Source organism: Moschus berezovskii, chromosome Y, assembly GCF_049115385.1.
Source record: "Moschus berezovskii isolate FMDL1 chromosome Y, NW_MosBer_1.0, whole genome shotgun sequence".
Lineage (NCBI taxonomy): Eukaryota > Metazoa > Chordata > Mammalia > Artiodactyla > Moschidae > Moschus > Moschus berezovskii.
In genome coordinates, this window is record NC_142489.1 from 73462040 (window position 1) to 73486849 (window position 24810).

The window sequence follows — 24810 nt, forward strand, 5'->3', positions numbered from 1 at the left end:
GACTTCTTAAACATTTATTCACACATCTAAATTTTCTTCTGATTTATACTATTGTTTTAAAAAGTTAGACAAAATTTTAGTAAAGATGCAAACATTTCCTTCAGGTTTTTAGAGCCTTGCCAAACCTTCTATACACTGCTTTCAAAAATAATATGTAATATTGTTAACCTAAATATAAAGCAGGTAAGGCTTGCAATGGAGAAATACCATACTGCTTAATTCTGAATGCATTCGTGTGCAAAGACTACAAAGGGAAACTTTAAGCAAACAGCACAATTCACCTTCTAAACAAGAAACAAGTGTTTTTATGCTCGTTTAACCCACCAGTAAAATAAACAATAACACTTTACAAAACATACTCAGAAAATTTAGACATTAAATTTAAAAATTTTAACTTCTATCTTTCAACCAGCAGTAACAAGTATGAGATTACTTTGAATGACTCTATTTTTCAACTTATCTGAATAATTCTATTTTTCAATTTATCTGAAAATTCATGGAGGTGAAAGTTTACAGCTCTTCCCTCCAAAACCAACGGTTTTCTTCAGCAATACTCAAGTACCAGTTAAAACAGAAACTCACAAAAAATTTTCCCATGCCAAGAAAACATTTTTAGTACCTGTTTCTGCCTACTCTTTCAGATCGGCTCCCCCCATGACCTCCCCTGGAAGCCTCACAACCTGAGCTACTGTATGACTCACGAGGAGGAGGGTACACCCTATCCTTGGAGGATGGAAACCCTTGTTCTTGTCTTCCGCCACGGTCACGACCACTTAAGTAGGTATCACTTCGGCTGCTTGAGTAACTTTTCCGACTTCCTCCATATCTGTCTCTTGTACTGCTATAATCATCATAGCGACTGCTTCTGCCATAACTCAGAGGTGGACCTCTTCCTGATGGAGCACCACGGGAGCCCCCTGTGAAATCAGTAATTGATAAAATTATAAAACTTTTCCCGTTACTTCTATAACATGACTGTAAAGTACTAAATCTTTGAAAGGATAGCCTTTATCTGCCTCTCTGGTGAAGATATGAATTAGCAGCAGTGGTGAAGGGGCTTTCACATTTATTTAAAAGAGCAGTACTTTTTAGTTCCAGTAGTTGAGAAGGCAATGGCAACCCACTCCAGTACTCTTGCTTGGAAAATCCCATGGGTGGCGGAGCCTGGTAGGCTGCAGTCCATGGGTTCACTAAGAGTCGGACACATCTGAGCGACTTCACTTTCATGCACTGGAGAAGGAAATGGCAACCCACTCCAGTGTTCTTGCCTGGAGAATCCCAGGGACCGGGAAGACTGGTGGGCTGCTGTCTATGGAGTTGCACAGAGTCGGACACGACTGAAGTGCCTTAGCAGGAGTTTAAATGTTAATTTTTTGGAAAAGACTAAAATTTTGAACTTCATAATGTTCCTGTGTTTCATACTCTCAACAGCACTTTTGCTTTTAAAAATGTTACAATAATTTTTGTGATTAAAAAATGTGAGCTGCCAAATTATCCTTCATATCATTTGAAATGACAGATCAAAAATAATTCAAAGACCTTCAAACCAATCAATTAGGTAGAAATTACATTTTATTTTCTGAGAAAATAGAAGTAAACTTGAGTAAATGATGTAGATCTAGCATGTCAATTCTAATTTTGTCATTTGTAAGCTGTAACTGTACTCTTACCATAACTCTTGTATGAATCCCTGTAGGAGCCTCCACTTCGATGTTCAGAATAATCTCTATCACGGTTTCCACCATAGCCATCACGATCACTACATTTAAGAGAATTAATGTTATAATTAACCATTTCCATAAGTTATTTGATTAAAAACAGAATTGTTTGTAGTACCTATGTCCTCTAGAGGAATAATCATCTCGAGAACTTGAATGGCCATAATCACAGTATGCATAGTCTCTAGACGGTGGAGCATAATCCTCGGTGTCTCGCGAACTTGAATAATCTCTGCCTGAGAAACTTAAAACAAACAAACAAAATTAAATGACAAGAATTCAGAAAGAAAGTTTTAAATGTGCAAAGGACTTCAATATACTTTTCCTCAAGGAAGATATATAATTATGAACAAGAATATAAAACACTGCTTAACATAATTGTATTTTAGGGAAATACAGTTTCTCAATCCGAATGAGATATCTACTCTGCACCTAGCAGACAGGCTATATATATAGAGAGATATTTTTTAATATAAAATATAAAACATCAAGTGTTTGTGAACATGCAGAGAAACTGAAATCCTGTGTGTGCATGGTAGAAATATAAAGCTGTGTCAGACTCTTAGAGACCTTGTGGACTGTAGCCCACCAGGCCCCTCTATTGATGGGACATTCCAAGCAAGAATTTGCAGTAAGTTGCTGTTTTCTCATCCAGGCAATCTTCCCCACTTCGGGACTGAACCTGAGTCTCTTGCATTGGCAGCAGTGCAGTTATGGAGATGAACGGTTCCTTAAAATACTGAAGTTACTGTACGACCCAGGAATTCCAATTCAGAGTTTACACCAAGAATTGAAAACAGGCACTCCAATGTTTGTACACATTAACTACAAAGATGGATAAACAAACCATGTTAACTATACATACAATGGTGTTAACCCCCACTCAAAACCTGAAGTACTGACTCATGCTTCAGCAAGGATTATCTTTGAAAACACTCACACTAATGGAAAAGCCACATATTAAAGGTCACATATTGTTAGGGCTTCCCCGGTGGCTCAGTTGGTAAAGAATCCGAGTGCAATGTGGACGACCAGGGTTCAATCCCTCAGGAAGATCCTCTGCAGAAGGGAATGGCTACCCACTACAGTATTCTGGCCTGGAGAATTCCATGGATAGCGGAGCCTGGCAGGCTACAGTGAACGTATGATATATTCAGGATTAGGTAAATTTACAGACACATGATATAGGTGGGTGTTTACTAGGGATACAGGAGGATAAAAATGGGAGCAACTGCTTATGGATTTTGTTTTGGGGTGATTAACTATTTTGGAACTGAACAGAGAGAGTGGTTGTAGAATTCTGAGTATTTTAAATGCTACTGAATTGTTCACTTTTAAAATTTTGTTAGATAAATTTTACCTCAACAAAATGAACTATGACTTAAAAATGCATGTATTTTATTTTTCTTTACCTCTCTTTAGTAGCACAACCATTATCTCTTGGTGACACACAGTTATCTCTCCGAGAAGACATTGGCTCTCTATGAGGACCTCCTCTGTAATTTTCTCTCCGCAATACTGGACCTTTAATTTTAAAATGCTTACATAAGTATCTCAGAATTGAGAGTAATAGTTCAAAGAAAAAAAAAAATCAAAAGACTGGTATCTTTCCTCTCTCCAAAACAATTTAAAAAAACTACTTATAAAATCCCATTAATGCACATTTAGTTTGCTTTATACATGTAATTCCTGAACACTTTATTTTCTGACACCATCTGCTCCGTGTACATTTTGCATAATCCTTAAATTACAAGTAATAGAATCTCTCAAAACTTGAGTAAAATCTAATTAATTTTTGAAAACTATTATCACATATTCAATCACAAAGTAGCTGATTCTCTCCTAATGGTGATAAATTTAACATAAACCGCAACCTGAATTACTGACCTTTCTAAACAATAGTGCTTTTGAGTTCAACTACTTATTAGTAATAAAGGGCGCACTTGAAAAATGCTGCCTCTTCCAAAACAGGAAACTAATTCCCATAAATAATGTTCACTTCTTGTGCTAATTCTTACTAATTCCTGGTGGTCAGACTTCTCTTGTTTTGTTTGCTTACCGGGCTAATAGTCTAATGAAACTTTAGTTTTCTCAACTTCTTTACTATTTTGAAATCAATACCATATTACACTTGGCTTCAATAATAGTCTATACATAAAATGACAATTTGATAGTGATTTGATAGTGATTCAAAGTTTTTAACTGTACCAGGAGTCAAACAACAAAGTAAAAATATGTCAAGAATCCAAACTAAAGTTAATATGGCAAATTTCAGTTAATGTTTATAATTACATGAACCAGGTAGCCAATATAACAGAGCTAAAAGATTCTACATTCCAAAATGCTGACTCATAGGATATTAGTTTTCATAAAAATACTTGACCTTGAAACTACATGAAAACTCCTACTAAGCAGCAAATGTTAGCAACTTAAAAAAAAATTCTGAGGAATTCTCTAGCAAGCTTCAGTTCAGTTCAGTCGCTCAGTCGTGTCCGACTCTCCGCGACCCCATGAATCACAGCACGCCAGGCCTCCCTGTCCATCTCCAACTCCTAGAGTTCACTCAAACTCATGTCCATCAAGTTGGTGATGCCATCCAGCCATCTCATTCTCTGTTGTCCCCATCTCCTCCCACTCCCAGTCCCTCCCAGCATCAGATTCTTTTCCAGTGAGTCAACTCGTCGCATGAGGTGGCCAAAGTATTGCAGTTTCAGCTTTAGTATCAGTCCTTCCAATGAACACCCAGGATTGATCTCCTCCAGAATGGACTGCTTGGATCTCCTTGCAGTCCAAGGGACTCTCAAGAGTCTTCTCCAGCACCACACTTCAAAAGCATCAATTCTTCGGCAATCGGCTTTCTTCACAGTCCAACTCTCACATCCATACATGACCATGGGAAAAACCATAGCCCTGACTAGACGGACCCTGGTTGGCAAAGTAATGTCTCTGAATTTTAATATGCTATCTAGGCTGGTCATAACTTTCCTTCCTAGGAGTAAGCGTCTTTTAATTTCCTGGCTGCAATCAGAATCTGCAGTAATTTTGGAGCCCCCCAAAATAAAGTCTGACACTGTTTCCACTGTTTCCCCGTCTATTTCCCATGAAGTGATGGGACCAGATGCCATGATCTTCGTTTTCTGAACGTTGAGCTTCAAGCCAACCTTTTCACTCTCCTCTTTCCCTTTTAGATTTAAAGGAAATGTCTTCCCCACGTCTATGTTAATCACCTACTACACATCTAAAATTAGATGCTAAAGAATTATTTTCCAGCTGTGAATCAACAAATAAACTAGTGATCAGTAAACATGTGCATCTTAAAGTTAAGCATTCATTTTAAAATTGCTCACTTTTACTAAGAAACAACAGTCCCTATATTATATAGCGTTTACCTTGTCCTTTCATTCCACTACTGGTTCGCCCTTGAGCAGAAGGAGCAGATCTTTTAGGAGAAGGACCTTCACATCTTGAGGATGGTCCTCTTTTAGGTGGATAAGTTTCTCTTGAAGAGCTCATATTGCGACTATATCCATTATCACCTGTATTTCAGTGAAATCTTTTAAGTAGAATAAACATTAAGTTTCGCTTACTGTTTATAGATATTTACTAAAGAACTACCATTGCCTTCAGCATTCGTATTTGCCTAAACCAATAAAACTAATTCCTCAAATGAAACATCAGTTAGTACAATTCAGTTTGAAAAATTTACGAAATGAGTCAAGAACCACTGCTGTGATAGTAGTCTGAAGAGAATAAAGGAGGTGGAGAAAAACCAGGATAAAATAAATTTTTAAACACACTTGGAGGAAAATGATAATAATTCATACTATTCTGGTATCAAAAAAGCTTTTTTAAAAAAGTAACACAATAGGGCGGCGGTCCTAAGACAGCGAAGGAACAGAAGAGGGAGACCACTTCCTCCACAAATTCATCAAAAGAGCATTTGAACGCTGAGTAAATTCCACAAAACAACTTCTGAATGCCAGCAGAGGACATCAGGCACCCAGAAAATCAGCCCATTGTCTTCGAAAGGATATACAAAAGAGGTAAGGATGGAGATCTGTCCCAGAAAGGGAGTCTAAAAAAAGAAAGAAGGTTCCAAACACCAGGAAACATTCTCACTGGCGAGTCTGTGGCAAGCCTTGGAAACTCAGAGGGCAACATAACTGGGAGGAAAAATAAATAAATAATTAAAACCCACAGATTACATGCCCAATGGTAACTCCCAGTGAAGAAGCAGCACAGACGCCCATATCCACCACTAGCAAGTGGGGGCTTGGCAGGGAGATGCGGGCTGCATTGCTTAGAGTAAGGACCGGACCTGAAGGCCCCGAGGGCAATCTGAGGGAGCTAACTTGAGATAGCAAAGCAGACTGTGGGATAGATATCCTGCAAAAAGGCAAAAAGCCCAAACCTAAGACACCGCCAGACCTTCTCACAGAACAAAGGACTGAGCAACTTAGCCAGCTGCGGATGGCCAATCCCCCACCAAGACAGGCAGGAGAGGGCAAGCAGAGTTGTTTAAGGGGGCAATCAAGGCCCCACAGAGGCATCATCTACCAAACTGCAAGCAGGCTTCGATGATAACCAAGTTTTCTTGGGATTCTGGACGGTTGACAACAGCCTGAGAGGGTACGCCAGTTGTATACCCAGAAAACCGAGAAGCAGGGCCCGGGGAGGTGATAAGTCACAGCGACTGCGCTAGCCAAACACCTGGCCACCTGAGCTGCTCGGACTGGGGAAGGGCCCAAAACGCAGGCCCAACCAAGTCTGCGCCTTTGAGGAGTACTACCTGAACCTGAGCGGCTTTGACCTGGGAAGTGCATGCTACCCAGGGCCTGCCTCAGACAGTTCCTGGCAGAGCAACCTAGAGCTTGAGGAGTATAGAGAGGGAAAGTACACACGCTGTGAGCGGGGGCAAACCCAGTGTGGCCGAGACACTGCGAGCACTCCCCACAAATGCCAGTGATATCTGTTTGCAGACTTCCTCCTTCCCCACAGCACGACTGAACGTGAGCCTAAAAAAGTGTCCACCACCGCCCCCTTGTGTCAGGGCAGAAGCTAGACACTGAAGAGAAGAACAAACAGAAGAAGCTAAAACAGAGGGAACCGCTTTGGAAGTGACAGATGGAGAAGTCTTGAGGCTACTGCAAGAATAAGACTGAAAACCAGAAGTAGGAGGCTTAAGTCCAAATCCTGAGAACAGCAGAGAACTCCTGACCCCATGGAACATTAAGCGATAGGAGCTCATCAAACACCTCTATACCTAAACTGAAACCAAGCACTACCCAAGGTTCAACAAGTTCCAGAGCAAGCACACAAAGTTCCAGAGCACAGCACACAAATTCTCCAGCCACACAGGAACATAGCCCTTAGCCTCAATATAGAGGCTGCCCAAGGTCACTCCAAACGCACTGACATCTCATAACTCATTACTGGACACTTCATTGCACTCCGGAGAGAAGATATTAAGCCCCACCCACCAGAACACCGGCACAAGCTTCCCTAACCAGAAAACCTTGACAAGCCACACCGTGCAATCCCACCCACAGAGAGGAAACTTCATAATAAAGAGAACTCCACAAACAGACAGAAGACGGAAAGGCCACCCCACCCACAGCAATATAAGCAAGATGAAGCGTCAGAGAAATACCCAGAAAGTAAAGGAACAGGATAAATGCCCACCAACCCAAACAAAAGAGAAAGAGACAGGAATCTACCTGATAAAGAATTCTAAATGATAGTGAAAGTGATCCAAAATCTTGAAAACAAAATGGAGTTACAGATAATTAGCCTGGAGACAAGGATCGAGAAGATGCAAGAAAGGTTTAACAAGGACCTAGAAGAAATAAATAAGAGTCAATATATCATGAATAACACAATAAATGAGACCAAAACACTCTGGAGGGTATCAACAGTAGAATAACGGAGGCAGAAGATAGGATAAGTGAGCTAGAAGACAGAATGGCAGAAATAAATGAAACAGAGAGGAAAAAAAGTAAAACGAATTAAAACAAACGAGGACAATCTCAGAGACCTCTGGGACAATGTCAAATGCACCAAGATTCGAATCACAGGAGTACCAGAAGAAGAAGACAAAAATACAGACCTGAGAAAATACTTGAGATAATAGTTGAAAACTCCCCTAAAATGGGGAAGGAAATAATCACCCAAGTCCAAGAAACCCAAAGAGTCCCAAACAGGATAAACCCAAGGTGAAACACCCCAAGACACATATTAATCAAATTAACAAAGATCAAACACAAAGAACAAATATTAAAAGCAGCAAGGGAAAAACAACAAATAACACACAAGGGGATTCCCATAAGGATAACAGCTGATCTTTCAAGAGAAACTCTTCAGGCCAGGACGGAATGGCAGGGCATACTGAATGTGTTGAAAGAAAATAACTTACAGCCCGGATTACCGTACCCAGCAGGGATCTCATTCAAATATGAAGGAGAAATCAAAAGCCTTACAGACAAGCAAAAGCTGAGAGAATTCATCACCATCAAACCAGCTCTCCAACAAATGCTAAAGGACCTTCTCTAGAAAGAACACAGAAAGAGTGTACAAACTCGAACCCAAAACAATAAAGTAAATGGCAACGGGATCATAGGTATCAATAATTCCCCTAAATGTCAATGGGTTGAATGCCCCAACCAAAAGACAAAGACTGGCTGAATGGATACAGAAACAAGACCCCTATAACCCCTATATATGTTGTCTACAAGAGACCCACCTCGAAACGAGGGACAAATACAGACGGAAAGTGAAGGGCTGGAAAAAGATACTCCTTGCAGAGACCAAAACAAAGCAGGAGTAGCAATACTCATATCAGATAAAATACACTTTAAAACAAAGGCTGTGAAAAGAGGAAAAGAAGGACACTATATAATTATCAAAGGATCAATCCAAGAAGACATAACAATTATAAATATATATGTACCCAATATAGGAGCACCGCAATGTGTAAGATAATGCTAGCAATTGAGAGGGGAAATTAACAATAACACAATAAGAGTGGGAAACTTTAATACCCCACTCATACCTATGGATAGATCAACTAAACAGAAAATTAACAAGGGAACACAAACGTTAAATGATACATCAGACCAGTTAGACCTAATTGATACCTATAGGATATTTAACCCCCAAACAATCAATTTCACCTTTTCCTCAAGTGCACACGGAACCTTCTCCAGGATAGATCATATCCTGGGTCATAAATCTAGCCTTGGTAAATTCAAAATAATTGAAATCATTCCAACCATCTTTTCTGACCACCATGCAGTAACATTAGCTCTCAGTTACAGGAGAAAATCTATTAAAAATTCCAACACATGGAGGCTGAAGAACACGCTGCTGAGTAACCAACAAATCGCAGAAGAAATCAAAATATGCACAGAAACGAATGAAAATGAAAACATGACAACCCAAAACCTCTCGGACACTGTAAAAGCAGTGCTAAAGGGAAGGTTCATAGCAATACTGGCATACCTCAAGAAACAAGAAAAAAGTCAGCTAAATAACGTAACTCTACACCTAGAGTAATGAGACAAGGAAGAAATTAACAACCTCAGGGTGAGTAGAAGGAAAGAAATCTTAAAACTCAGGGCAGAAATAAATGCAAAAGAGACCAAAGCAAAAATCAACAAAGTCAAAAGCTGTTTTTTATTGAGAGGGTAAATAAAGTTGACAGACCATTAGCCAGACTCATCAAGAAACAAAGGGAGAAAATCCAAATCAATAAAGTTAGAAATGAAAATGGAGAGATCACAACAGAGAACCCAGGAATACAAAGGACCATACGAGACTACTATCAGCAATTACAGGCCAATAAATGGACAACTTGGAAGAAATGGACACATTCTTAGAAAAGTACAACTTTCCAAAACTGAACCAGGAAGAAATAGAAAATCTTTAACAGACCCATCACAAGCACAGAAATGGAAACTGTAATCAGAAATCTTCCAGCAAACAAAAGCCCAGGACCAGACGGCTTCACAGATGAATTCTACCAAAATTTTACAGAAGAGCTAAGGAAGGTTATGACCAACCTGGATAGTGTATTAAAAAGCAGAGACATTACTTTGCCAATTAAGGTACGCCTAGGCAAGGCTATGGTTTTTCCCGTGGTCATGTATGGATGTGAGAGTTGGACTGTGAAGAAAGCTGAGCACCAAAGAATTGATGCTTTTGAACTGTGGTGCTGGAGAAGACTCTTGAGAGTCCCTTGGACTGCAAGGAGAGCCAACCAGTCCATTCTAAAGGAGATCAATCCTGGGTGTTCATTGGAAGGACTGATGCTAAAGCTGAAACTCCAATACTCTGGCCACCTCATGCGAGACTTGACTCACTGGAAAAGAGTCTGATGCTCGGAGGGATTGGGGGTGGGAGGAGATGGGGACGACAGAGAATGAGATGGCTGGATGGCATCACCGACTCGGTGGACATGAGTTTGAGTGAACTCTGGGAGTTGGTGAAGGACAGGGAGGCCTGGCGTACTGTGATTCATGGGGTCGCAAAGAGTCGGACACGACTGAGTGACTGAACTGAACTGAACGCCTCTCCTGCTCAAATTCTTCCAGAAAACTGCAGACGAATGTAAACTTCCAAACTCCTTCTATGAGGCCACCATCACCCTAATACCAAAACCTGAAAAAGATACCTCAAAAAAAGAAAACTACAGGTCAGTATCACTGATGAACATAGATATAAAAATCCTTAACAAAATTCTAACAATCAGAATCCAACAACACATTAAAAAGATCATACATCATGACCAAGTCGGCTTTATCCCAGGGATGCAAGTATTCTTCAGTATCCGCAAATCAATCAATGTAATACACCACATGAACAAACTGAAAAATAAAAACTGTATGATTATCTCAATAGATGCAGAGAAAACCTTTGACAAAATTCAATATCCATTTATCATACAAACCCTCCATAAGGTGGGAATAGAAGGAACATTCCTCCACATAATAAAAGCTATATATGACAAACCCACAGCAAACATTATCCTCAATGGTGAACACTTGAAAGCATCTCCCCTAAAGTCAGGAACAAGACAAGGGTGGCCACTCTTACCATTACTGTTCAGCATAGTTTTGGAAGTTTTGGCCACAGCAATCAGAACAGAAAAAGACATCAAAGCATTCCAGATTGGAAAAGAATTAAAACTCTCACTATTTGCAGATGACATGATCCTCTACACAAAAAACCCTAAAGACTCTACCAGAAAACTACTAGAGCTAATCAATGAATATAGTAAAGTTTCAGGATATAAAATCAACACACGGAAATCCCTTGCATTCCTATACACTAATAATGAGAAAATAGAAAAAGAAATTAAGAGAACAATTCCATTCACCGTTCCAACGAAAAGCATAAAATCCTTAGGAATATACCTACCAAAAAAACCAAAAGGCCTTTATATACAAAACTATAAGACACTGGTGAAAGAAATCAAACAGGATACTAATAGATGGAGAAAATACCATGTTGGTGGATTGGAAGAATCAATACTGTGAAAATGACTATACTGCCCAAAGTTATCTATAGAGTCAGTGCAATCCCTATCAAGCTACCAATGTTATTTTTCACAGAGCTAGAACAAATAATTTTACAATTTGTATGGAAGTACAAAAACATCGAACAGCCAAAGCAATCTTGAGAAAGAAGAAAGGGGGGAATCAATCCACCGGACTTTAGGCTGTACTACAAAGCCATAGTCATCAAGACAGTATGGTACTGGCATAAAGACAGAAATATAGAGCCATGGAACAAAATAGAGAGCCCAGAGATAAATCCACACACCGATGGACACCTCATCTTTGACAAAGGAGGCAAAGATATTCATTGGAGAAAAGACAATCTCTGTAACAAGTGGTCCTGGGAAAACTGGTCATCCCCTTGTAAAAGAATGAAACTAGAACACTCCCTAACATCATATACAAAAATAAACTCAAAGTGGGTTAAAGACCTAAGTGGAAGACCAGAAACTATAAACTCCTAGAGGAGAACGTAGGCAAAACACTCTCTGACATAAATCACAGCAGGATCCTCCATGAACCACCTCACAGAATATTGGAAATAAAAGTAAAAATAAACTAAGAGGACCTAATTAAAATTAAAACCTTCTGCACAGCAAAGGAAACGATGAGCAAGGTGAAAATACAGCTTTCAGAATGCGAGAAAATAATAGCAAATGAAGCAACTGACAAATAATTAATCTCCAAAATATACAAGCAACACCTGTAGCTCAAATCCAGAAAAAATAAACGACCCAATCAAAAAATGGGCCAAAGAACTAAACAGACATTTCTCCAAAAAAGACAAACAGAAGGCTAACAAACATATGAAAAGATGCTCAATGTCACTTCTAATCAGAGAACTGCAAATCAAAACCACAATGAGGTGCCATTTCACCCCGGTCAGAATTTCTGGCTGCTATCCAAAATTCTACAAGCAAAAAAGCTGGAGAGGATGTGGAGAAAAGGGAACCCTCCTGCACTGTTGATGGGAATGCAAACTAGTGCAGCCACTACGGAGAAAAGTGGGGGAGATTCCTTAAAAATCTGGAAATAGACCTGCCATACGACCCACCAATCTGACTCCTGGGCATACACACCGAGGAAACAAGAATTGGAAGAAACAAATGTACTCCAATGTTCAATGCAGCACTGTTTTTAACAGCCAGGACATGGAGGCAACCTAGATGTCCATCTGCAGACAAATGGATAATAACGCTGTGGTACATATACACAATGCCGTATTACTCAGTAATTAAAAGAATACACTTTAACCAGTTCTAATAAGGTGGATTAAACTGGAGCCTATTATACAGAGTGAACTGAGCCAGAAATAAAAACACCAACACGGTATACTAACACAAATATATGGAATTGAGAAAGATGGAAACAATAACATGGTATGCGACACAAAAGAGACACAGGCGTATAGAACAGTCTTATGGACTCTGTGGGAGAGGGTGAGGGAGGGATGATTTGGGAGAATGGCAATGAAACATGTATATCATCATATGTGAAATGCATCGCCAGTCCAGCTTCGATCCATGATACAGGATGCTCGGGGCTGATGCACTGGGATGACTCTGAGGAATGATATGGGGAGGGAGGTGGGAGGGGAGTTCAAGATGGGAAACACATGTACAACCGGTGGATTCATGTCAGTGTATGGCAAAACCAATATAGTATTGGAAAGTAATTAGCCTCTTAATTAAAACTGTTTATAACAGATAAAAAAAGGATACATTTGAATCAATTCCAATGAGGTGGATGAAAATGGAGCTATTATACAGAGTGAAGTAAGCCAGAAAGAAAAAAACCAATGCAGTATACGAACACAAATATATAGAATTTAGAAACATGGTAACGATAACCCTGTATGCGAGACAGCAAAAGAAACACAGATATATAGAACAGTCTTTTGGACTCTGTGGGTGAGGGAGAGGGTGCGATGATTTGGGAGAATGGCATTAAAACATGTATATAACCATATGGGAAATGAGTCACCAGTCCAGGTTCAATGCATTATACAGGATGATCGGGGCTGCTGCTCTGAGATCACCCAGATGAATGATGTGGGGAGGGAGGTGGAAGCAGGGTTCATGATAGGGAACACATGTACACCCGGGGAAGATTCATGGCAATGTAAGGCAAAACCAATACAATATTGTAAAGCAATTCAGGTAAAGCAATTAGCGTGCAATTAAAATTAAATACATACATACATACATATATATATAAAGAATACATTTGAATCAGTTCTAATGAGGTGGATGAAACTGGAGCCTATTATACAGAGTGAAGTAAGCCAGAAAGATTAACACCAATACAGTATACAACACATATATTGGAATTCAAAATGATGGTAATGAGAACCCTGTATTCGAGACAGCAAAAGAGAAACAGAGATGTAGAACAGTCTTATGAAGTCTGTGGGAGAAGCCAAGGGTTGCATGATTTGGAGAATGGCATTGAGACATGTATGTTATGATATGGGAAAAGAATCACCAGTCCAAGTTCGATCCATGACACAGGATGCTCGGGGCTGGTGCACTGGGATGACCCCGAGGAATGATATGAGGAGGGAGGCGTGAGGGGATTTCAAGATGGGGACACATGTACAACCGGGTGGATTCGTGGCAGTGTATGGAAAAACCAATATAGAGTATTGGAAACTAATTAGCCTCTAATTGAAATTTTTTATAAACGATAAAACATGAATACATTTGAATCAGTTTTAATAAGGTGGATGAAACCTAAGCCTACTATACAGAGTGAAGTAAGCTAGAAAGAAAAACCAACACAGTATACTATCACATTTATATGGAATTTAGAAAGATGGTAACAATATCGCTTTATGTGAGACAGCAATAGAGACATAGATATAGAGAACAGTCTTATGGACTCAGAGGGAGAGACAAGCAAGGGATGATTTAGGAGAATGGCACTGAAACAAGTATGCCGACATACGTGAAATGAATCATCAGTCAGGTTTGATGCATGATACAGGATGCTCGGGGCTGGTGCACTGGGATGACTCAGAGGGATGATATGGGGAGGGAGGTCGGAGGAGGGTTCAAGATGGGGAACACATGTACACCCAGGGCCGATTCATGTCAATGTATGGGAAAACGAATTCAATATTGTAAAGTATCAGCTTATAATTTAAATTTTAAAAAAGAATATATTTGAATCATTTCTAATGAGGCGGATGAAACTGGAGTCTATTATACAGATTAAAGTAAGCCTGAAATGAAAACACCAATACAATATACTAACACACACATATGGAAATTAGTAAGATGGGAACGATTACCCTGTATGTGAGACAGAAAAAGAGACACAGATATATACAACAGTCTATGGACTCTATGGGAGAGGGCGAGGGTGGGATACTTAAGAGAATGGCACTGAAACATGTATATTATCACATGGGAAATGAATCGTCAGTAGAGGTTCGATGCATCACACAGGATGCTCGGGACTGGTGCACTGGGTTGACCCAGATGGATGATACGGGGAGGGAAGTTCGGCGGGGGGCGGGGGGTTCAAGATGTGGAACACCTGTGCACTCAGGGCAGAATCATGTCAATGTACAGCAACACCAATAAAATATTGTGAAGTAATTCGCCTCCAATAAAAATATTTTTTTTAGAAAAAGTATACATTTGCATCAGTGGAGAAGGAAAGGGTAGCCCACTCCAGTATTCTTGCCTGGAGAATCACATGGACGGAGAAGCCTGGTAGGCTACAGTCCATGGGTCGTAAAAGCGTTGGACACGACTGAGTGACTGAACGGAACGGACGGAATGAGGTGGTTGAAACTGGAGCTTATTATACAGTGAGAAGTAAGCCAGAAAGAAAAACACCAATACGGTATACTAACACATTTATACGGAATTTAGAAAGATGGTAATGATGACCCTGTACGCGAGTCAGCAAGAGTCACAGATATATAGAACAGTCTTATGGAACCTGTGGGAGAAGTCACGGGTGGGATGATTTGGGAGAATGGCACAGAAACATGTATATTATCATATGTGAAACGAATTGCCAGTCCAGGTTCAATGAATGATACAAGATGCTCGGGACTGGTGCACTGGGAAAACCCAGAGGAATGATACTGCGAAGAGGGAGGGGGTTCAAGATGGGGAACACATGTACACTGGGGCATATTCATGTCAATGTATGGCAAAACCACTACAATATTGTAAAATAAATAGCCTCCAGTTAAAATTTAGAAAATGACTACACTGAATCAGTTCTAATGAGGTGGTTGAAACTGGAGCCAATTATAGTGTGAAGTAACCCAGAAAGAAAAACACCAATATAGTTTACTAATCATATATATGGAATTGAGAAAGATGGTAACAATATCCTATATGTAAGACAACAAAAGAGACTCAGATATATACAACAGTCTTATGGACTCTGAGGAAGAGGGCAAGGGAGGGATGATTTGGGAGAATGGCATTGAAACATGTATATTATCACAGGTGAAATGAATCTCCTCCACTCAGGTTTGATGCATGATACAGAGTCCTCAGGGCTGGTGCACTGGGATGATTCAAAGGGATATTATCAGGAGGGAGATGGGTTCAAGATGGGAAATACAGGTACACCCAGGGCAGATACATGGCAAAGTATGGCAAAACCAATACAATATTGTAAAGTAATCAGCCTCCAATTAAAATTTTTTGAAAAGATTAAAAAAAAAGAATACATTTAAATCACTTCTACTGAGGTGGATGAAACTTCAGCATATTTTACACAGTGAATTAAGCCAGAAAGAAATACACCAAAACAGTACACTAACACATATATATGGAATTTAGAAAGATGGTAACCATAACCCTGTACGCGAGACAGTAAAAGAGACACAGATGTATAGAAGAGTCTTATGGACTCTGAAGGAAGGGCAAATTTGGGATGATTTGGGAGAATGGCATTGAAACATGTACATTATCATATGTAAAATAAATCCCCAGCCCAGGTTTGATGAATGAAACAGGATGCCCGGGGCTATCGCACTGCGATGACCCCAAGGGATGATATGGGGAGGGAGGTCGGAGGGGGGTTCAAGATGGGGAACACATGTACATCCGGAGCGGATTCATGTCAATGTAAGACAAATACAACACAATATTGTAGACTAATTAGCCTCCAATTAAAATTTTTCAGAAAGGATAAAAAAAAGTAACACATTTGAATCAGTTCTAATGAGGTGGACGAAACTGGAACCTATTATACATAGTGACGTAAGCCAGAAAGAAATACACCGATACAGTGTATTAAAGCATATATATGGAATTTAGAAAGATAGTAACAATAACCCTGTCTGCGTGACATCAAAAGAGATACAGATATCTGTTACTGTTACTATACAACAGTCTTATGGACTCTGTGGGAGAGGGAAATGGTGGGGTGATTTGGAAGAATGACATAGAAACATGTATATTATCATATGTGAAACGAACTGCCAGTCCAGGTTCGAAACATCTTATAGGAAACTCGGGGTTGGTGCTCTGGAATGACCCAGAGGAATGATATGGGGAGGGAGGCGGGAGGGGGATTCAAGATGGGGAATGCATGTTCAGCCAGGGCAGATTCATGTCAAAGTATGGCAAAACATATACAATATTTTAATTAGCTTCCAAGTAAAGTTTGTTTTTTCTTTTTAAGATTAAAAAAAAGAGAATACATTTGAATCAGTCTAAATGAGGTGGATGAAACTGGGGCCTATTATACAGAGGGAAGTAACCCAGAAAGAAAAACACCAATACAGTATACTAATGCATATCTATGGAATTTAGAAAGATGGTAAAAACAGCCCTGTATGTGTGACATCAAAAGAGACACAGAAATATACAACAATCTTATGGACTCAGTGGGTGAGGGAGAGGGTGGGATGATTTCACAGAATGGTATTGAAACATGTATATTATCATATGAGAAACGAATAGCTAGTCCAGGTTCGATGCATGATACAGGATGCTTGGGGCTGGTCCTCTGGGATGACCCAGAGGAATGACATGTGGATGGAAGTGGGAGAGGGGTTTAAGATGGGATACACAAGTACACCCAGGGAAGATTCATGGCAATGTAAGGCAAAACCAATACAATATTTTAAATAATTACACTCCAATTAAAATTAAATATAAATATATACATATATATATACATATACATATATATATATATATAACATTGAATCAGTTCTAATGAGGTGGATGAAACTGGAGCCTATTATACAGAGTGAAGTAAGCCAGAAGGAAAAACACCAACACAGTTTACTAACACATTTATATGGAATTTAAAAAAGATAGTAACAATATCCCTTTATGCGAGATAGCAAAAGAAACACATATATAGAACAGTCTTATGGACTCTGTGGGAGAGGGCGAAGTTGGGATGATATGGATGGATGGCACTGAAAAATGTATATTATCATATGTGAAATGAATTTCCAGTCCAGGTTCGATGCATGAAACAGGATTCTCTGGGCTGGGGCACAGGGATGACCCAGAGGGATGATATAAGGATGGAGGAGGGAGGGTGTGTTCAAGATCGGGAAGACATGTATGTCTGGAGCAGATTCATATCAATGAAAGGCAAAACCAATACAATATTGTAAATTAGCCTCCAATTAAATTGTTTTAAAAAATAAAAAAAAGAAGCAATTTGTAACTGTTCTAAAGACGTTGATGAATATGGAGCATATTATACAGAGTGAAGTAAGCCAGAATGTAAAACACCAATACAGTATACTAACACATATATATGAAATTTAGAAAGATTTTAATGAAACTCTTGTATGCGAGACAGCAGAAGAGACACAGATATATAGAACAATCTTATGGACTCTGTAGGAAACGGCAAGGGGGGATGATGCAGGAGAATGGCATTGAAACATGTATATTAATATATGTGAAAATGAATCGGCCATCCAGGTTCAAGGCATGGTACAGGATGCTCGGGACAGGTGCTCTGGGATAACCCAGAGGGATGATATGGGGACAGAGGTGGAAGGGGTTTCAAGATGGGGAACTTATGTACACCCGGGACAGATGCATGTCAACATATGGCAAAACATATACAATATTCAAAAGTCATTAGCCTCCAGTTAAAACAATATATATATAAGAATACATTTGAATCAGTTCTAATGAGGTGGATGAAACTGGAGCCTATTCCACAGAGTGAAGTAAGCCAGAAAGAAAAACACCAATACAGTATACTAGTCCATATATATGGAATTTAGAAAGATAGTAACAATAATCCTGTATGTGAGACAGCAAAAGAGACACAGATATACAGAACAGTTTTATAGACTCTGAGGGAGAGGGAGAGGGTGGGATGACTTGGGAGAATGGCATTAAAACATGTGTATTATCATATGTGATATGAATCTCCAGTCCAGGTTCGATGCATGATACGGGATGCTCGGAGCTTATGCACTGGGATGACCCAGAGGAATGATATAGGTTGGAGATGGGAGAGGGGTTCAAGTTGGGAAAGACATGAACACCCAGGGCAGATGCATGTCAATGTATAGCAAAACCAATACAATATAGTAAAATAATTAGCCTCCAAATAAATTTTTTAAAAAATATTTAAAAAGGGCAAAAAATTACAATTGAATCAGTTCTATGAGGCGGATGAAACTGGAGCCTATTATACAGAGTGAAGTAAGCCAGAAAGAAAAACTCCAGTACAGTATACCAACACATATATATGGAATGTAGAAAGATGGTAACAATAACCCTGTATACGAGACAGCAAAAGAGACACAGATATATACACCAGTTACGGACCCCGTGGGTGAGGGTGGGATACTTGGGAGAACGGCACTGAAACATGTATATCATCATAGGTGAAACTAATCGGCAGTCTAGGTTCCATGCATGATACAGGATATTCGGGGCTGGTGCACTGGGATGCTCCAGAGGAATGATATGCGTAGGGAAGTGGGACGGGGGTTCAAGATGGGGAACACATGTACACCCGGGTAGTTTCATGTCAATGTATGGCAAAACCAAAACAATAGTGTAATTGGCCTCCAATTAAAATTAACATAATAAAAAAAGAATGCATCTGAATCAGTTCTAATCGGTGGATGAAACTGGAGCCTATTATACAGAGTGAAGTAAGCCAGAAAAAAAAACACCAATACAGGATACTAACACATACATAGGGAATTTAGAAAGACAATAACGATAACCCTGTGTGTGAGACAGCAATAGAGACACAGGGATGGTTGGGATGAATTGGGAGATTGGCACTGAAACATGTATATTATCATATGTAAAATGAATTGCCAGTCTAGGTTCGATGCAAGATACAGGAAGCTCGGGGTTGGTGCTCTGGGATGACCCAGAGGAATGATATGGGGAGGGATGTGGGAGGGGCATTCAAGATTGGGAACACATGTACTCCCAGGGTGGATTCATGCCAAGTATGGGACAACCAATAAAATAATGTAAATTAAAAAAAAAAACATGTCACAAAGCTATTTGTACCTCATAGAGAAAGAGAGAATATTTTACATGAAATATACATTGACTTGAATCTATCCAAATATTAAGTCCCAATGTTGCACAAGTGAAACTAATCCATTCTTTTAAATAAACTATACTTCAAATAAATAAAATGTAACAATAATTAAGTCAAAACAATAAAAATATGCACCTAAAAATACAAACAACACCTTTTATAGGAAAATATGCAACTTTTCAAACAACCATGGATACATATATAATTCGATAAAAAAAAAAAATCCTGCTTATAATTGAATTCACACAGATCAATTCTGTTTTGTTCAAGCATAACCTTTAGTGTTAATTTTGAGTAAAAGGCTATGTTCTGTTCAAGTTTAACAGACGTTAAAAATACATGGTATGCAATGAAAAATTATCTTTTTATCTAACTAGAAAAATGTTGACAGATATATTCCAATTACACTTGGCAGAGTATAAGCTAGTAAACTTTTCCCCTCATCTCTTGAGAAAACAACAGGACTGTGTGATCTTATAATGAACACACGCTGTAACTGAACTTAAGATTTTCTAAAAATGGCACATCTGGTTGTCAAAACCAGAAGTGAAATTTTTTAAAGATTTGCTACTGTTAGTAGAAGAGACAAAGTTCATTAAATACATGGGAGTTTATGAATGGAAAGTGACTCCCTTCTTCTGTCTTACCAAGTAAAAACTTCTTTGAAAATCTCATATTACCATTTTCAATAACTCACTGTTCTCTAACACACACAAACATGTAAATATATATGTTTTGTATGTAAATATACATACAAAACAGATGCTTTTACATCTGCATCAAAGACAACTTTTCCAAAATGCAAATTATACTACAACAGAACCCAGGAACAAAAGCACCGTATCAAAATGACAGTGGATATTTGCATAGATTTGTCTGCACATTTATGCTCAAGACAAACACTATAAGGTCAGTCCAAAAATATGGAATTTTCACCCCTGAACTGTGGTTATCTGTTATGTAATCTTGAAAATTATCCAGTACTTTTTACAATACAGTAGGACTACTCTGAAAGTATATCAACGTAGTTTTAATTCTTTAAATAAAGTTATTTGCTGTAAGCTGGAAAATTCTAATGTATGATCAACAGAAATGAATTCTGTAGAAAAACTCTTAAAGAGGCATCAATAACAATGGTTAAAAAAAACTTAACAAAATTTAAGTGATTTCCCTGTAAGACGATAAACATTTTTTGCACATACGTAATTTTAAAACTACGACAATTCTTTACAACTTAGAAATAATTTTGATTATCAAGAATGGTAATTTCTCACCTAATATATTCTTATCGATTATTCTGCTCATTACCAATGCAATAAAAATTAAGGTTTACTAGATGTTCAAACTTAACAGGTTTTCAGTGCTATGGCATCCTTATATTTTAATACATTACCAAAGTGTCCTCCTTGAGACACACACCCTCTTGCTCCTCCTCCTTTTTCACATCTCAGATTTTTCGGATGGCCCCTTTTTCTTGCAGGAGGTTGAGATCTCAGTTTACCATCACTTTCAAATGATGGCTTATTGGCTTGTTCTACTTTGTTTTTCCATCCAAAAACTAAAAGATTAAGTACAGCATCACTAATGTTACATAAAATTTAACTTATTGTTGTAATGAGTTAAGTCAGTATTTTTTCCCCAAAAGCAAACATTTTTTTCCTGAAATGACTGTGTCCTTCCACATGATGAACATGACTTAATTGGCAATTGCCTTTCGTAAGTCATCCACCACAAAGCATATGCATTTACTATCAGAATTTCCGGCAAGGTTCTCTGGTATTAAAAGATGTGTATCTCTCCATTACCATGAAAAAGCACACATTTTTATTTTCTGTAACGTGCTTCATTTTAGTAATTTTTCCATTTAAAATTTGTTTCCCAAGGGTATGTAAAAGCATGCATATTACTTACAGTATTTACTCAAAATTATTGTTCCTATCATAATTACATTTTAGCATTTGTTCTATTAGACACAAACATAAAGAAAATTTCTCAATATAAGTGCTGCTCTGTATTTACTCTAGTTCTATTAATTTTCTTCCTTTTTCTTTTTTAAAACTAGGGTCCTTATTTGGTCTTTAACATTTCTTGCCTTACACAACTGTTTTATTTTGTGTTCCCAAATAGTTACCGTAATGCTACTTCATATTTTTCAGAAATGCTTAAACTTAATTGATCTTCCAATATCTGCCTTAATCTTTTACAGAGACCAAAGGGAGTTTTGAAAACCCAGCAGGAATCATACTATATAGACTCTTGTTATTTCATATTATTTTTGGAAAATAATTTTAAATCCTAAATTCCTACCAGGACTTCTGGCTGAAATGGGCTCTAGCTCAATATAATCAGCCTCAAAAGCCATGTTTTCCCATCTTAGGTCTTATTTTCTATTTTTTGGTTTAAAATATTTTCCACAAATTCATGCACTGCCTCCTTCCCAACGCAGGATTTAGCTTACATTCCTAGATATACCTAAAAATAGTATCCAAAACCCAATAAGCTCTACCAAAATTACTACTTCATTTTCCTTAACATTTCTGCATGTGAAATTAATGTTTCCTCTCGTACATCTTTTCCCTTCACCCTAGAATACCAGTGCTCAAGAAAATAAATACTTTGTCTCATCCATAACCATTAGTCAGCTACTAAATACAATCAATGCCTTACAATATAACACCTATTGAATAAAGAATAATTCAAGTGTAATTTCAGATTACATGTTCCTGTGGCTAGACAACTAGAACAAATTAAAAAACAGCAATTAGTTACCATCAAGTAGTCTCAAGGAAACTTTATCTCTGTGACCCAAAGCTGGGTCAAACTTAACTTTTAGGTATTACCATATCTGAAAAATGAAAGTACAAGGGTCAGCTTGTGCCACATGCCTGAAATATACTAGAACCATAACTATAGATAATAGGGAATTAATGTAGTCACACTAAGGGAATGTAGAAGTTTTAGAGATAATTTAACAATTAACAGGATATCATGAGTACAAAAGCCCATGACCCACAATACAAAATGGGGGAAATAGACTTTTTTATTTAATATAACAATCCACAGACGGGGAAATCCTGGAGCAAACACAGTGCTCTGTAACTAGCTAAAGAAGTGGGATGCTTATGGCTGATTCATGCTGATAGACTGCAAGAAACCAACACAATATTGTAAAGCAATTCTCCAATGTTTAAAAACAGTTCTGCCTCTAAGGGACAAATTTTTATTCGTAACACTGAAACAGTGAAGACTGACTTAAATAGAAAATGCCAAGACTTAAAATACAGAATGGAATACCGGTAGAGTGCTGAAGGTTAAAACCTATTTGTGTTTACACTTGAATGCTAATAGAAGACAGATTTAACCTATTTTGTTACTGCTGGGTATTAACTTCAATCTCTTCCCAACCAGAGGATCCAGTGTTTATGTGACAAAAAGGAGAGTGAAGCCTTACAGAGCATTATACTATTGTAACAATAAAGAAATCTATAAAGAGTACTAGATGAAGAACATTCATTATTAAGACTTACCTTTCCATTCATTCCTTTGGCAGCATCCTTTGCATCTGCCGGGCTCTCAAAACTAATGAAAGCAAAGCCTCTCGACTTGTTTGTGTTCCGATCCCTTATCAAGAGAACTGTAATATACATAAATCTTTTTAATTTAAAATGTCACATAAAACTGAACTTTATTGTTTTCAAAATAATCACTCCTTTGACGCTTTCTCATAAGACCCCTTTAACATACTTGAATGTTATCAATAGAGTACAAACTTTTGAAAGTTACTTAAAAGCAACAAAAATCTATATATTATTTTATATATGATATAAAAACACCACACAATTTGATTTTTATGTATAACTTCTAGTATTTTAAAAACTAACAGTAAATAATCTCAATAATTCTACAATTACCATATCTTATTCTTTTTCATGTCCCAGGACCATTAGTACATTTTAAAAGCACTCTTTTCTTCCCTTTTCAGTAAGAGGAGACCCTTTCACTGACTGCCAAGTGCTTAATCAATTAAAAAAAAAATCTCAAACTACTCAAAGTATACATATGCTTTAACGACTTAATGTATATTGATTCTACAGTTACCTTCCATAATGTGACCGTATTTCCCAAAATCAGCTTCAAGGGACTTCTCCGTTGTTTCAGCACTGAGGCCTCCTATGAAGAGTTTTCCAGGCCTATCTGCTTCCATCGTTTTACTGTTAGGTGGCAAAAAATATGCCAAAAAACTAATCATGAGCCAAAATGTTCAAGTGTCATTAAAAAAAAAAAACAAAAAAACTTAACTTTAAAAAATGTTTACTAAAAAGACAAGAAAACTTGTAACGCAAAAAGGAAAACAAGCGCTGAACTAACGAATGACGTTTTTTACAGATGACAAAAGCCTGGAAGTTTAAATTACATTAGACGGCTGCTGTAAATCTCTTTTGAGCTGCACTATTTAAAGGTTTCATTCATTAAAACCTAAATACTGTATCTAAGTTTTATAACATGTGCATAAATTATACTAAACAGATTTTCAAATTTCCTCCATTTTCTCACGTTTATATTCATTACCCTACAAATAATCTTTAAAATACACTTACATTCAAAAACTTCTGCAATACTAAGTCATAAAAGCCACAAAAGAATAAAATACTTTGCTGAGGGAAATTTAACCTGTGGGCATTTGTGGTAGAGTAAGAATCATGGCGCCAAACTGAATAATGTAAACTTTTACGAACATTAAAATTTGACCGTTTTTGTTAAAATAATCAACAGTTCGACATTTGAAAACTTTAAAGTCATGTAAGTAAAATGGTTAGGTATATTGGTTAAGTTTTCCAACTACTGTCACTATCTCAGAGAAAAACTGTTTAAAGAAGTGCACGTGAAACCAAACGGAGCCTCGGCTGTTACATCGCGATGCACAATTTGCACACCCAAGGCAAGGGAGAAAACCTAAGTTATACACCAAAGCAATATCCCACGACTAGCAGCCGGAAGCCGAGAGAGAA

General features: G+C 38.0%; 1 protein-coding gene across 3 annotated transcripts; it reads right to left on the reverse strand.

Moving 5' to 3' along the window:
• Positions 1–497: 497 nt before the first annotated feature.
• Positions 498–24005, reverse strand: LOC148773158 (RNA-binding motif protein, X chromosome-like). Of its 3 annotated transcripts, XM_088834430.1 has the most exons (9): positions 23900–24005; positions 23325–23435; positions 21195–21359; positions 5108–5254; positions 3131–3242; positions 3082–3092; positions 1837–1969; positions 1671–1759; positions 498–917 (listed from the first exon to the last, which is right to left on the reverse strand). In XM_088834430.1, the coding sequence occupies exons 1-9, from the start codon at positions 24003–24005 to the stop codon at positions 613–615; spliced, it is 1179 nt and encodes a 392-aa protein (XP_088690556.1). In that variant the 3' UTR covers positions 498–612. The 3 variants fall into 3 exon arrangements, with proteins under 3 accessions (XP_088690556.1, XP_088690553.1, XP_088690555.1); XM_088834427.1 differs by lacking the exon at positions 3082–3092 and having other exon boundaries at positions 1837–1962; XM_088834429.1 differs by lacking the exon at positions 3082–3092 and having other exon boundaries at positions 1837–1962; positions 5102–5254.
• Positions 24006–24810: the final 805 nt, after the last annotated feature.